The 13,952-nt window shown below is 31.8% G+C and overlaps 1 protein-coding gene across 1 annotated transcript; it reads right to left on the bottom strand.

The window, feature by feature from the left end:
• Positions 1-1,121: 1,121 nt before the first annotated feature.
• Positions 1,122-5,520, bottom strand: LOC107891549 (vacuolar cation/proton exchanger 3). The gene is made up of 12 exons (XM_016816386.2): positions 5,048-5,520; positions 4,877-4,944; positions 4,733-4,761; positions 4,307-4,503; positions 4,013-4,225; positions 3,186-3,317; positions 2,618-2,734; positions 2,477-2,530; positions 2,155-2,271; positions 1,699-1,789; positions 1,545-1,609; positions 1,122-1,422 (listed from the first exon to the last, which is right to left on the bottom strand). Exons 1-11 carry the CDS (start codon positions 5,312-5,314, stop codon positions 1,548-1,550), a joined length of 1,347 nt encoding a protein of 448 aa, XP_016671875.1. The 5' UTR covers positions 5,315-5,520; the 3' UTR covers positions 1,122-1,422; positions 1,545-1,547.
• Between the last annotated feature and the right edge of the window lie 8,432 nt (positions 5,521-13,952).

The following is a 13,952-nucleotide window of genomic DNA, read 5'->3' as shown; positions in this document are numbered from 1 at the left end:
ATAAATGAAATAAAATATATTTTAACTCGTAATACAGAGTACATGTTATTTTTATCCAATTTATTGTAATTGTTAGTTTAAATTTTCTTTCTTGCCATGTAAAAATGGGGTTTAAATAATATTTTATACTTGAGAGACATGATTTAATTTTTAAAATTTATCTAAAAGAAAGAAAATTAAAACTCAAAGGGGGAGATTATCTAAAATTTATGATTATTTTAAAATATTTTAAAAAGTGAAAAATAAAGAGAAAAATATATATTTACAAAAACATGAAAGATAAAATGAAAATAATAAAAAATCTAATCTTTTATTAAAAATCAAAATAAAAAAAATTACCTTTAATTTTAATTCCATTTTAAAAGACAGTTGTATCATATATATATATTTGAATAATCTTATTGTAGGTTTTGATCATATCTATTCTTTTTAATATGATGCCTAGAAGTATTTATAATTCCTTCCCAACTCATAAATAGAAAGATAATGCGTTTCAGAGCACTCGGACCACATCTTCATACATTGATAACAGTACTCATACTAATATGTAAATTTTTTTTCAAGTTACTAATTCAATTTCACATTTCAAATAATTAGTTGTATTAAAACTGTCGTAATAACTGTAAAAAGTTATTTAAGCTAAAAGTCAATAATAAAAACTTTAAAATCTTGAATTCGAGTATCAATTTTTGAAAATATATGGGTTTTCTTACAAATTTAGTTTTATTAATTAGCTGTCCAATCTTTATAATAATTAATCATACCGAAACAGTTGTAACTTTTCAAAAAAAAAATAGAAATAGGATTTTGAGAAAGTTTTAATTCAAACTGACAGTCTTGAAGCAGTTAATACCATTCAGGATGTATTACTCGGAGTTCCCAGTTCCATTTTGGTCAAAAAAATTCATAAACTATTGGAATTTTTAAGACGCTAAAATCTTCAGCATATTTCTCGGGAGGATAAAATTATTAAGACTGTACAAGATAAAAGAACTGATTTACGATTGATTGAAAATCTTCTCAGACGAGATTATTTTTATAATTTACATTTGAATTATATTTACTTTTCCAAAAAAAAAACTAGAATCAGAAGGTAATTTCTCAAAAAGAATTTAAAAAAATAAAAAACAAGAATTTCATTTATCAAACTTGCATTGCAATATAGCTCATTTTGCTACTATTTAAGGTCATAATTTAGAACCAAACCTCAACTGAAACCCCCCTTAAAGAACAAAACAAAACACTGAGATAGATCTATACACAGACAAAACAGTACATTGTGTACTCATATATAGCCTGTCTTCGTCAAGCTTCAATGGTATATATCAACCTTCATTTGTCAGCTTTCCGACAGTGCCACGCACAACATAGCAAAAGAATAACAAAATGCATGGAAATCTTTGTCCCCAACACGTCCAAACCCTGCATTATTCATCAGTAATTTATACTCTCAGTTAATATTATACGTACCATTTCATAATATTATCGAGTCAACATATATATATGTATATATGTATGTAAGCTGTTTTAAAAGAAACACTTACTTTTCAAGCTCTGAAGATTGTATCGATGGCTGCTTTAGTTCCTGAGTTTATGGTGCTTAATTGGTCTGAGATGAAAAGTGGGAAAATATATAAAATATAATATTATATATAGTAATTAGAAGAAATGGGAATTAATTAATACTTTAATCCTTACTTAGTGGTGTTTTGGATACAAAAAAGCAAGCTCCAATAACTATGTAGAGCAATAGAAGAACCAGTCCTTTCATGTAGTGAGAAGTGCCGTCCTACAAAAAGTTCAATAATGCAAGATTTTTAAGCTCAATTTAATCCATAATTTAACAAGAATTGAATCTATGCACGGTATATATGGCTTCTTTTATGCTTAAATTTGAAATTTAGTCATTATATTTCACTATATCATAATTTAGTTCACTAATTTTATAGCGATTATATTTTCTAACACAAAATAAATCCATTTCGGCATGAAAAATCGAAATGGGTATTTCTAGTCAATATTTTAACCAAAATAGCCAATTGTGTAAGTATTAGAATTAACTAATTAAAGTATAAAGACTAAAATTCAAATTTAAATATAATATAGATATCAAAACTAGAATTTGATCCATATGTATGAGTAAGTGTTAATTACTTGTAACGCGAAGGCCACGACGATGATTGATAGGGCAAGAGAGCCGGTTTCGAGGAGATTGAAATTAAGATCCATCTTAATACCCATAATCCAAGCCGTAATAACACAAAGTGGGACCTGAAACCACATTAACACGGATCAATGTAGTTCTTATACTATTAAAAAAAATTAAACAAGTCTAACATGGCGTAGTTAATATTCATTGTATAAAAAATAACAGTAAATGTTAATCTGTTTTTTTAATAATATAAAGATTAAATTAATGCATTTAATAGTCCTATCAATTACATTCACCATTCTAAAATACTATATAATGGCTTACCACAAACATGGAAATCTGAGTTGCAGATCCTAATGCCACACCTAAAGAAATATCCTGCAATTAATTTTCAGTGCCATAAAATTTTGTCAACATATTGTAATTGATAAAAGAAAAAAAGAGAGGGTATTTAATCATGCTGACCAGCTTGTTTTTGAAAGCAAAAATGATAGCTCCTGCATGTTCAGCTGCATTTCCAACAATAGGTAGCAAAATAATGCTGATGAAGCTAACAGATATTCCCCAAGAATCTGAAGCATCCTGAATTTAATTTTATCATATAGTTCAGTTAATTTTGCATTAAAATAATCAAAATTTCATTAAATATAACCAAACTAATTGGACCGCTATTTCATGCATACGGTTAACAAGTTGGTATCATTTGTGGCCCTCAATATATGAAGCAATTAATATTTTATACTCTAAAGGGTCCATAACCAATAGGAAGGTATGAAAATTAATGCTGAGTAAAGTTTTCTTAAATAATAGTGTTATATATATATATTAAAAATTACTTGAGTGATCTATTAAGTCTTAGTTCAATTGGTATAGATATTGTTATTATGTAGGAAGATGTGGGTTCAACTGCATTGAAGTGTATTATTCTTTTAGACATTTACCCTATCTACTTTTAACGACTCGAGTTTTACTATCCTAGCCATACTCTTATCTAATTAACATTGAACACTAAAAATGATGTAAAATGATTTACCTCAATTGTTTGCACAACATATTCAGAGAGCAAAGAGATGACGGCAGTCATTCCAACAAGCCAAATAAATCCACTCCAAAATCCAATTACTGGTTCTTCTTCTCCTCCTCCATTTTCGTCATTGTCCGATTCCTGATACAGTAGGCTTGCATCAGCTTATACAGGAACAAAGCCAAAATTTTTGTTTAGGAGATCAAGATAAAATTCTAAAATTTTACGGGGTTGAAGCTAAAAATTTTATTCTAAAAAGACTTAGATTATATAATTGATTTTAAGAGGGCCAAAAATCAAATTTATAAAATTTTCATTTATTTAAATGATTGAATGACTTACAAATGAATGATCAATACTTGATAGGGACTAGTGATAAAATTTTCCCATTTAACCATGGGGACAAGACACTCCCTCCCCCGTTGGCTTCGTCTTTGGAATATATCTCACCACCAACGGTAAAAATAATATGGAGGTCCTTATATTAAAGTCAGTCAGATTATATTTTGCTCTCTTTACTAAAAAAAATAAATTAATCTCTGTATGTTAAATTAAAAACTAAATTGGTCATTTTGTTAAAATTTTAATCTATTTCTATTGTTAAAAATCGATACTTGCACGTTAATATGATGTACGCATGGCACGCCACCGATCACTGTCCGGTTTTTAACAAAAAAGACCAATTTACTCTTTGAATTAATGTATAAGTATTAATTTACCTATTTTTTGGTAAATAAGGCAAAACGCAATCTAACTCCTAATACAATGAATCCTTGATACATTTACCCATCACCAACAAATTGCAGAAACTGGGTTTAAGATGCTATTGAATTTACCTCTTGAGCTTCGAACAATTGCCGGTGTGTGAATAGTTGGAAAACCAAGTAGGAAAGATAGGCAATCAACATCACAATGCTGCTGGCTCTCGACAACTGCAGTATCGGGTCGACCGTGACGGCGTCGGATGCCCCACTCATTCGAAACAACATCGGCAGCGAATGGCACAATAATGCAAGCAATAGAAGGAGAGAGTTCACATCGGCTTGTCTCTGGCAAATTCAACACTGTGTTAACAAAAGGGACTAAAACTAAAATTTTACCAATATGGAATTTGACAAGCGGTTGCTTACTCTATCAAATTTCTGTTCCAGCCTGAGGTTGGCAATGCCGCCACAAAAGAGAGAAGTCCCAAGAACCAAAAGCAGGTTTGAAAGGACTGAACCCAATAGGGAATACTTAACCACGTCTATTTTACGTTGGCTTAATGCAAATATTGCTATGATCAGCTCAGTAGCATTGCCACAGGTTGCATTCAACAGCCCTCCCACTGCACCAGGGACAAATCCAAAAATCTTTTTAGCATATGCGGGAATTTAATTATAATATTTAGATTACGAAATAAATTTATTAGGTATTAATTTATAATTTCATATTTTTGAATTAATTAAATATTTTTTTTATTTTTAGGAAGATTAAAGTATAAAAATAATTGAAGTTTAAAATAATTTAAATTCGAACTAAAAATAAAATAATCAACTTGAAATAAAATAATTTACCTGTTGGACCAGTGTAATAAGCAATTTGCCTGCAAGTCACATAAAGAGAATGTATATTTGTCAACTTCAAGTAAAAATATGTAAAAATTTAAAAAAGAAAAAGAAATAAGAATTATCAGCATAAATAAATAAAATCTGCCTTACTCAGTGAGAAAGCTAACTCGTTCAGCCAGTGGAGTGAGTCCAAGTAAACTCAATGCAAAAACCCAGGGCTGTTTTAACAACAAAGTAGAGGGATTAAATCTCAAACTTCAACAATACAAAGGTACTAAAACTATAAAAAAGAAAGAAAAAGAAAAGGAAGAAAAAGCTCACCCTTGCGAAACCATAGCAATCAGCAACAATGGCCAAAGGAATAGCAGGGAAAAGAACAGAGAGTTTAGTCCCTAAAATGACCTCCTGTAGATTAGCCAAGAACTGTCTAAGTTTCCTACATGGAACCTTAGAAACCAGGGTCAAATGCGACTTTTTACGTAACGAAGAAGATGACATGTTATGTGCAGTCCTCCCATGGCGAATTTCCTTACTTAAACCCTTCAAGTTTCCATTTTCCAGTAACCATGGTTCTCTCGAAGAAGCCATTTCTTTTTACGTTAAAAAGAAGAAGAAGAAGAAGAAGAAGAAGAGTAGTGAAGATGGTGACAAAAAACAACCGAATGAAAGAAAAAGAAGAAGAATAGTGAAGATGGCGACAAAAATAACCGAATGAAAAATATATAGGGATGAGTTCGAGAAATAAGATTATATGTATATATGTTTGTTTATTTAGTATTATAAAAATATTGGGAGTTACATAAAATGAAACTTCGAGGAAGCTTCATATAAGAAATCAGTTGGGAACCACCTGGACAGGATAATAATAATTCTCTATTTTTATTATTGTTTTTATTATGGGTAAATTATACTTAAAATCACTAAACTATTAGTAAGTTTACGTTTTAATCACTTTACTTCAAAAAATTACAAAATGATTATTGAATTATTTTGAAAGTTTTCATTTAAGTCACTGGATTGTTAAGATTTTTTCTTTTTTTAAAATTTGGTTAGTGATTTCCAAGTGACAATTTGATGATCAGTATAGTAGATCAATACTCATCGATGAGTAGAAGAACATACCATAAATGTAAGTCAATCTAGTGGTCAATATCAGAGATTAGAGAATAAAGTTGTTTGGATTTTGATTTGCATATTCATGACATGAAAAAAAAACACTAAACTGTAAAAGGGTAGGAAGGAGAAGGTGACGAAATATCAAAATACGATTGCGGATCATATGACTATTTTTATAATTTACCCTAAATTTTATGTACTTCACAAGCGTCGCATTGAACATGGAAAACACCAAAACTAATTAACCTTTCAATTCAACCAAGAGTCAAATTATGAAGGTGGGAAGAAGGTTCCACTTAAAAGAACTGTGAAGAACAAGTCTTTCGTAGTCCTATATATTTGTGTGTGTTTTCGATGTACTCCATGAAGTTTTTTCAAGCACAAGCTGGTAAATGCTTTGCTCTAAAGAATGGTCTGTGAAGAAGGTTTTAGGGTTGGAGATATATTTCAATGGCGTCGACTCTTTCCAAAAGCAAAGGTAAAAAAATACATACAATTATTTGTTCTACAATATTATTAAATTTTATATATGCTAATCATTTAGGGTTTCTTTTTATTATTTATTTTCAAAAGAATAAAGTTTGGTCGGCTGGGATGGTAGGTTGGTACTTGGTATGTTGTTAGTAATATTCACCTGTCATTCTGCACGAAAATTTCAACTCTAATTTAATTTCAGCATTTTATCAATAATTATTTGGGTTAAAGTTTTTTTTATAGGAGACCGTGAATTTGGAGAAGAAAAGTTATTTTTTTTTGGTAGACATTGAGTTATATATATATTTATAATATAAAATATAATTTTTTATTTTTTATATTTTTTAAAATGATTAAATTAAATCAATTATAATTTTATTATTTATTTATTTAAATTTTATAATATTTTTTATTTTAGAAGAGTCAAAATCCCTACTTTCTCTCTCTCTTCGGTTATAAAGCAGATTAGAGTTATAATGAGTCTTTAGTTGTTTGGACATTGTTCATTAGTCGGCCATTTAGTAGCGGAGCAGGGGTTGGCAGGGCTCCAACCCCTAAAATGGTAAATTTTCAATTTAATCTCTTTATAATTTATAAACTTTTAAATTAGTAATGGTAAAATTGTATTTTAATCTCTGAAAGGTGATAAAAATTTGATTTAGACCTAATTTAGGAATACTTCTCGAAATCACTTTTGGGAAGAAACTAAAACTTCCAGTTTCTAAAAAAAATACTTTTTCTCTTAAAAAACAACTTGTAACACTTTTGAAAAGCATTCCTAAACTGACCCAAACTTTTTAAAAATTATAAAGATATAAATTATTATTATATTTTTATTATAATAAAATATACAATTTAATTTCGACCTCCAAAAATATTTTAACTTCGTCACTGCTGCAATTATGCCAGTTGGTAGCCATATTGCTGGTCCTACAACTATGATTGCCCAGGGTCCTTTATGACAAAATAACTAATCACAGGCAATTAGCCTGTTATCCCATGTGGGTGACACTCTTTATTAAAGGTCGAAATTACATAGATTTAAGCTTTCTTGAATCGTGTCTCGGGTTGTAATATTATTCCTATGGTAGTATAGAAATTCATCAATAAATTTTGCTGTGAGGGGACCAAGTTGTGGGCAAGAAAATAGGAAGGAAAAGACTTGAAATTTGAAAATGTTGTTTTCACCAATATTTGCCAATGGTTGTTAAGCATTATGCAGGTCCATGTCTATGTCCATTTGCTATAATAGCCCCTTATTATTGGTATCAATCCCTTCTATTATTGCAATAAAAACCTTTTAATTTATATTTGATGGATTGACGGTGTATGATTTTATGTATCATCAATGAATTAGATAATGATACATCACAAAAATAATTTTAAAATTAGATTTATTAAATTTTATTTTTAATTATGTGACGTCAAATATTAACACTATGTGCATATTCTAATTTTTCTAAATTATTTTGAGAGTTATTTCCCAACCAAAAAAATTGCCCCCACGAGAATGTCGTAGAGACAATGTTAGCTTCCAGGAAATTTCCTCTATCACATCTTAAACTGTAGATTCTTGATGCAAATCATGGGGCATCAGCTGGTTGATGACAATTCACACACATTAAAAAGGAAAAATCTTTTGGCAAGATTTTAGTACTTCATCAGTGTTATACAATAAAAATATATATAAAATCTCGATTCGGGATCTGACCTGAAATATTCATATTTAAGTAACTTTAGACACTTTATCTGAGGGGTTTTTTCTCTATTTTATGAATCAGAATACCATTCTCTCCATTTTGACCTCTATTGATTCCGTATATCAACAATAAGATATTAATATCATGTAGTCCTATTTTTGGAAATTATTAGTGATAATATTTTAAATGTAAAGTAATTTTTTTATTTTTTTAAGTATTTCACATAAAAATATGAAATATATATTTTCAAATATATGTGTTTATATTAATTCAAGTAACAAGAATGACAGTTTCCAGGAACTTTCCTCTGTAGCTTTTGAAAAGGGCAAAAAGAAATATTCATATAGTTTTTCAATTGCTTTTGAACTCATCCATATTTTTACGGGGTTATCTTCTAAAAAATGGATATCATCATGGGTCAGGAGAGATAGTCTTTCCGAAAATAAGAGAGTTTATGTAAAAATATATATAGGTCCAAAAAATAGGTTTAGATAAAAAAATTAGGTTCATTTTCTAAACGAGCCTTGCGTAAGTGTTTTTGTCCAGGCTCGGCTCGACTCGGCTGGGCTGGAATTTGCAAAAAAAAAAATGTTGTTGTTTTGCCATTATTTTGTTGTTATTTCGTTATTATATTACTACTATTTTATTGTTATTATTTGTATATTGTATAACTCTTGTCTTATTATTAGTTTTGTTATTTAAGTATTTTTTTTAATTTATTACCAATTTGTTAGGAAATATTTATTTTAATGTTTTTAGTGTTTTTGATATATTATATTTTTAAATTTGTTTTTATAGAAAATAATAATATAATCGAGCCAGACCAGACTCATATTTTAATATTTTTATCTGGATCGAGTATGCGTAAAATTTTAAAACTATTTTGGGTCGAGAAATAAACCTAAAATTTTGCCTAAGCCGATCCAATCTGACACATCAAAATCTCAAATAACAACAACTCAAACAAACAAAGAACTTCTATTTTGTGGAATATGTTATCAACAATTTTGTCTTTTTGGAATGAATTTAAGTGATATAAGGAGAGCCTATAAAAAAATTTTCTAGTTATATTATTGTGAAATGTTTATCATCCTTTAATGTCCACATCATTTCTGAGATGGTGGTTCTCAAAATTTTCATAAAAAATTAAGGAGTTAAATGACAAATCTACCATTTTGAGGTCAAGATCACTATACTTGCTTTTTTTTCTTTATCTCTGACTGAAAGACTTATTTCTTGCTAAGAGATCCCCTAAGTGAGTTTGATGTGATTTGGTGTTTGGTCAGTGTTGAACATACAAGAGACAAGTGTTTGATGAATCTTTAGGGTGAGACAATGCATTTATCATGCATTGATCGAACTTCTTATTATTCTCCTTCATTGCTTGAACGAGGTGGTATTTGTGTGCGAATTTAGTTCCTTTACTTTTTGAATTTAAAAAATTTAAGTCTAATTGTTAACACAACCGAATTTTTTAAAAAGATGTAAACTTTTTATTAAATCAGATTACATATGATTATGTTAGGTATAGATTGTTTTAACTCGATTTATGGTTATCGTCCTACTACCATGTTTAAATTTAGGATTTTCACGCATCGTTTGGTTACTAATGTAATTGTAATGGCCCAAATTTGAGGTTATCGGAACAGTGGTTTCGGGACCACAAATCCGATGAGAAAATTTTTATATTTCTTATATTTTTATGGTCTACGATTTCACAAAATGATTTCGTGAAAATTTCGTTCGAAAATTTCGACGTTTGGGCACTCAATTTAGTCAAAAGGACTAAATTGTAAAAAGTGCAAAAGTTGAGTTCTACATGTTAGAGGTGTCCAATTGTTATGAAACTTTAAATTGGAGGTCCTTATATGGTAATTATACCATTGGTAACTTGGTAGACAAAAATGGACATGAGATAAGTGAAATAGAAAATTTTTAAGTTAGGGGCAATTTGGTAATCTAGTAATTAAAATGAATTAAAAGGGAAAAAGATGGCAAAAATCATCATCTTCTTCATTAGGACGAAATCAGCAAGGGGGGAAGCCATAGTTAGGGTTTTCAAGCTTCCAAGCTCCATAATCAAGTACGAAACTCGAGGTTAGACAAAGGGAAGAATAAAGTTGAAGACTAAGTTGGTGAATTTGGCTATAATTGGTACCGAGGTAAGTTTACGGTAAATAAATGCAATATTTCAATATTTATTATCAATGCTGTTATTTTCCAGCAACTATGAATTTATTTTATGAATTTATTTGATGATGATCTAAGCATGAAATGATAGAGAATTAAAATTAAAAAGTCCCGTTGATACATAAGGATGGTACTGGATACGAATGTCATGACATTTGGGTAAAGAGGTCCCATGTAAGACCATGTCTGGGACATGGCATTGGCACCGAGATGAGAGGTCCCATGTAAGACCATGTCTGGGACATGGTATTGGCACCGAGATGAGAGGTCCCATGTAAGACCATGTCTGGGACATGGCGTTGGCACCGAGATGAGAGGTCCCATGTAAGACCATGTCTGGGACATGGCGTTGGCACCGAGATGAGAGGTCCCCTATAAGACCATGTCTGGGACATGGCATGGGCACCAACATGAGAACATCCCATGTAAGACCATGTCTGGGACATGGCTTTGGCATGTTATTATCAGAAGAGACCCGAATATCCTTATTATTCCAATGTAGCTCAACGGGCTTGTAAATGAATCATGTTCATGAAAGTTCAGTTTAAAGCATAAATGGCAAGCTCAGGTAAGTTGTGAGACTTAATAACTTATTATACTATCAATTGATGTTCAACGATGCAGCAAGGATTGAGTAAGTTATGCACACAAGTATTCTAAGTAAACAAGTAAGAGAACTAGTATGAGATTAACTAAAGAGTAAACTACAGATATAGACATTGAGTTTAATTATTTAAGTTAAATATTGTTATTTATTTGCTAGTAAACTTACTAAGCTTTATGCTTACTTCTTTTATTTCTCTTTCTCTTATAGTATTGCAAAGCTACTTCAAGGATCCTAAAGAAGTCGGAGATCGTCCACACTATCAACTACAACTGCTCGGTATTTTATATCGAAACACGTTTGAGTTATGGCATGTATAGGGATTTAGTTATTTTGTATGTTTGTAATGATGATTTTGCTAATGAGTGATGTGTAAGTATTTGATGATGTATGGTCATTAAAATGGTTAAGGATGAAGGTGTTTGTTGTTATGAAAGATTAGGTGATAAATTATGCATGGAAATCATGAAAGGATAAAATTTTGCAAAGAAACAGAATTCAGGCAACACAGTGACGTGAATTTGAAAAATCACCCAAGATAGTATAAAATGAATTAGAGGGTGAATGATATATGGAATTAAATCTTGTTGAGTCTATTTTCATGGAAAAATAACGGTGTAGAAAAAGGAAATTTATATTTTAAGATATGTGAATTTTAGTAAGATAGGGTCAGAACTGTTTTTGGAGTCCCCTGTTCTGAGTTTAGAAAATAATTAAAAATTGTACAAAATTGGTTATGAGTTGAAATTTACATGCTTAGATTCCTTAATGAGTCTATTTTCTGTAGAAACAAGTAAGAACTTCATATGAAAATCCTACAGTGAGAAAACTTATTTTTAGTAACAAGAGGTTAGAATAGTCGAATGGTGAAACAGGGGAGACTTTAACTAATAAAATGTACTAATTGGCTGAACCAAAAATTCTAAAAATTTTATGGTGAGTATATATATTAGTTTAGTTTCAGGGAAAATTTACGGAATTAAATTTCGAGTTCTGTAGCTCAAGTTATAATTAATTTAGTAACTGCTGCGCGATTGGACAGATTTGCTGTAAATAGTGAAATAAATTTTCAAACCTAGTTTTTATGCTCCGAATTGGTAAGATAAGCTAAGTAATGCCTCGTGCTCGACTCCGGAAACGGTCTCGGGTAAGGGGTGTTACATTTTGTTGGTATCAGAGCAGGTTTAGTCGGTTCTTGGAAATACTCAGTATGAATAAGTGTCTACCTATACATGCCATACTTATATATTTTGATAGTGTGACGACTCCTGACGATTTTAAAATGTTTTCTTTTATAGTTATGGATCCTGAACGAGCTAGTACAGATGAAGTAGAAAGTAATGCGCTTGCTTCCGCAGAAGGGACGACGCCACTAGATGTTAATGTTAATGAAAGGCCTGCATCAGTTAGACAGGGAGGAGGAGCTAGAGAAGCCTTCTTCCAAGCCATGAATGATTGGTTTGCCGAGTTCGTTCGTACGAATCCGGCTGTAAGACCTCCACCCCCTCAAGATTCACAGGTTCCCCATGTAGCTTCCCCAGCTGCAGGTATATTTATCAGGGAGAGACCACCTGTTGATAAGATTAGGAAGCAAGGGGCTGAAGAATTTCGGGCTACCAAAGATGACGATGCAGAAAAAGCAGAATTCTGGCTTGAGAATACCATCAGGGTTTTTGAAGAATTATCTTGTACACCGGAAGAATGTATGAAGTGTGTGGTCTCACTTCTCAGAGATTCCGCTTATCATTGGTGGAAGACTCTCGTGTCTATCGTACCGAGTGAGAGGGTTACTTGGGATTTCTTTCAGGAGCAGTTTCGAAAGAAGTACACCAGCTAGAGATTTATAGATCAGAAAAGGAAGGAGTTTCTTGAGCTAAAACAAGGTAAGATGTCCGTGACTGAATATGAACGCGAATTTGTCAGACTTAGTAAGTATGCTCGGGAATTTGTATCCACCGAGCCAACATGTGCAAGAGATTTGAAGATGGACTTAATGATGACATCCGACTATCAGTGGGTGTATTGGAAATCAGAGAGTTTGTTGTTCTGGTAGAAAGAGCTTGTAAAATAGAAGACTTGTTAAAAGAAAAAGAGAAGAGCAAAGCTGAAGCTGGAGCGCAGATACAAAGAAGAGGCAAATGAGTAAATCATTTCAGTCTACATCTAAGAGGCCTAGGGAGCTCTCTAGCGGATCACATTTTCCACATATATATTCTGGCCGAAGCAGAAGTAGAAGATTCGAGGGTTTTAGAGCTCAAACCACTACAGTTGCAAGTACAGGCAGTACTCGACCTCCTAGGCCTGAATGTTCTCAATGTGGGAGACGCCACCCCGGAGAGTGTAGAGCAGGTGAAAATGTTTGTTTTAGATGTGGAGCATCCGATCACTTTATTCGGGATTGTCCTGAAACAACTAAAAGAGAAGAAATAACGAGTGCGAGATCAGGTAATGCTCCTACCAGAGATAGACCGCAGAGAAACCCAGGAGTGGGGGCGAGTAATAGGGGTGCATCCAGAGATTCAGCGGTTAGATCAGATGTCAGAGCACCTGCAAGATCATATGCTATTCGAGCTCGTGAAAAGGCGTTCTCTCCTGATGTAATTGCGGGTACATTTTCTCTCTATGATACTACTGTTATTGCATTAATTGATCCTGGCTCTACACATTCATATATATGCACAAAATTAGCATTTGTTAAAAATTTGTCTGTTGAACCTACTGAATCTATGGTTAAAGTCTCGAACCTCCTGGGCCAGTTTGTGATAGTGGATAAAGTTTGTAAAAATTGTCCACTGATGGTAAAAGGTATTTGTTTCCCGGTTGACTTGATGTTATTGCCTTTTGATGAGTTTGATGTGATATTGGGCATGGATTGGTTAACTCAGCATGATGCAGTAGTAAACTGTAGACAAAAATATGTTGTGTTGAAATGCCAAAATGGAGAATTACTTTGGGTTAAATCTAATCAGACAGAGGGATTATCCGATATGATTTCAGTTATGACAGCTCAGAGGTGTGTTAGAAAAGGGTATGATGTTTATTTGGCGTATGTGTTGGATACTAAAGTATCTGAGTTAAAGATACAGGCAGTGCCAGTTGTATGTGAATTTTCTGATGTGTTTCCAGAGGAATTACCAGGGTT

Source organism: Gossypium hirsutum, chromosome D01 (assembly GCF_007990345.1).
Source record: "Gossypium hirsutum isolate 1008001.06 chromosome D01, Gossypium_hirsutum_v2.1, whole genome shotgun sequence".
Classification (NCBI taxonomy): Eukaryota; Viridiplantae; Streptophyta; class Magnoliopsida; order Malvales; family Malvaceae; genus Gossypium; species Gossypium hirsutum.
Note: the sequence above shows the minus strand (reverse complement) of the source record. Positions and strands in the feature narration are given on the sequence as shown.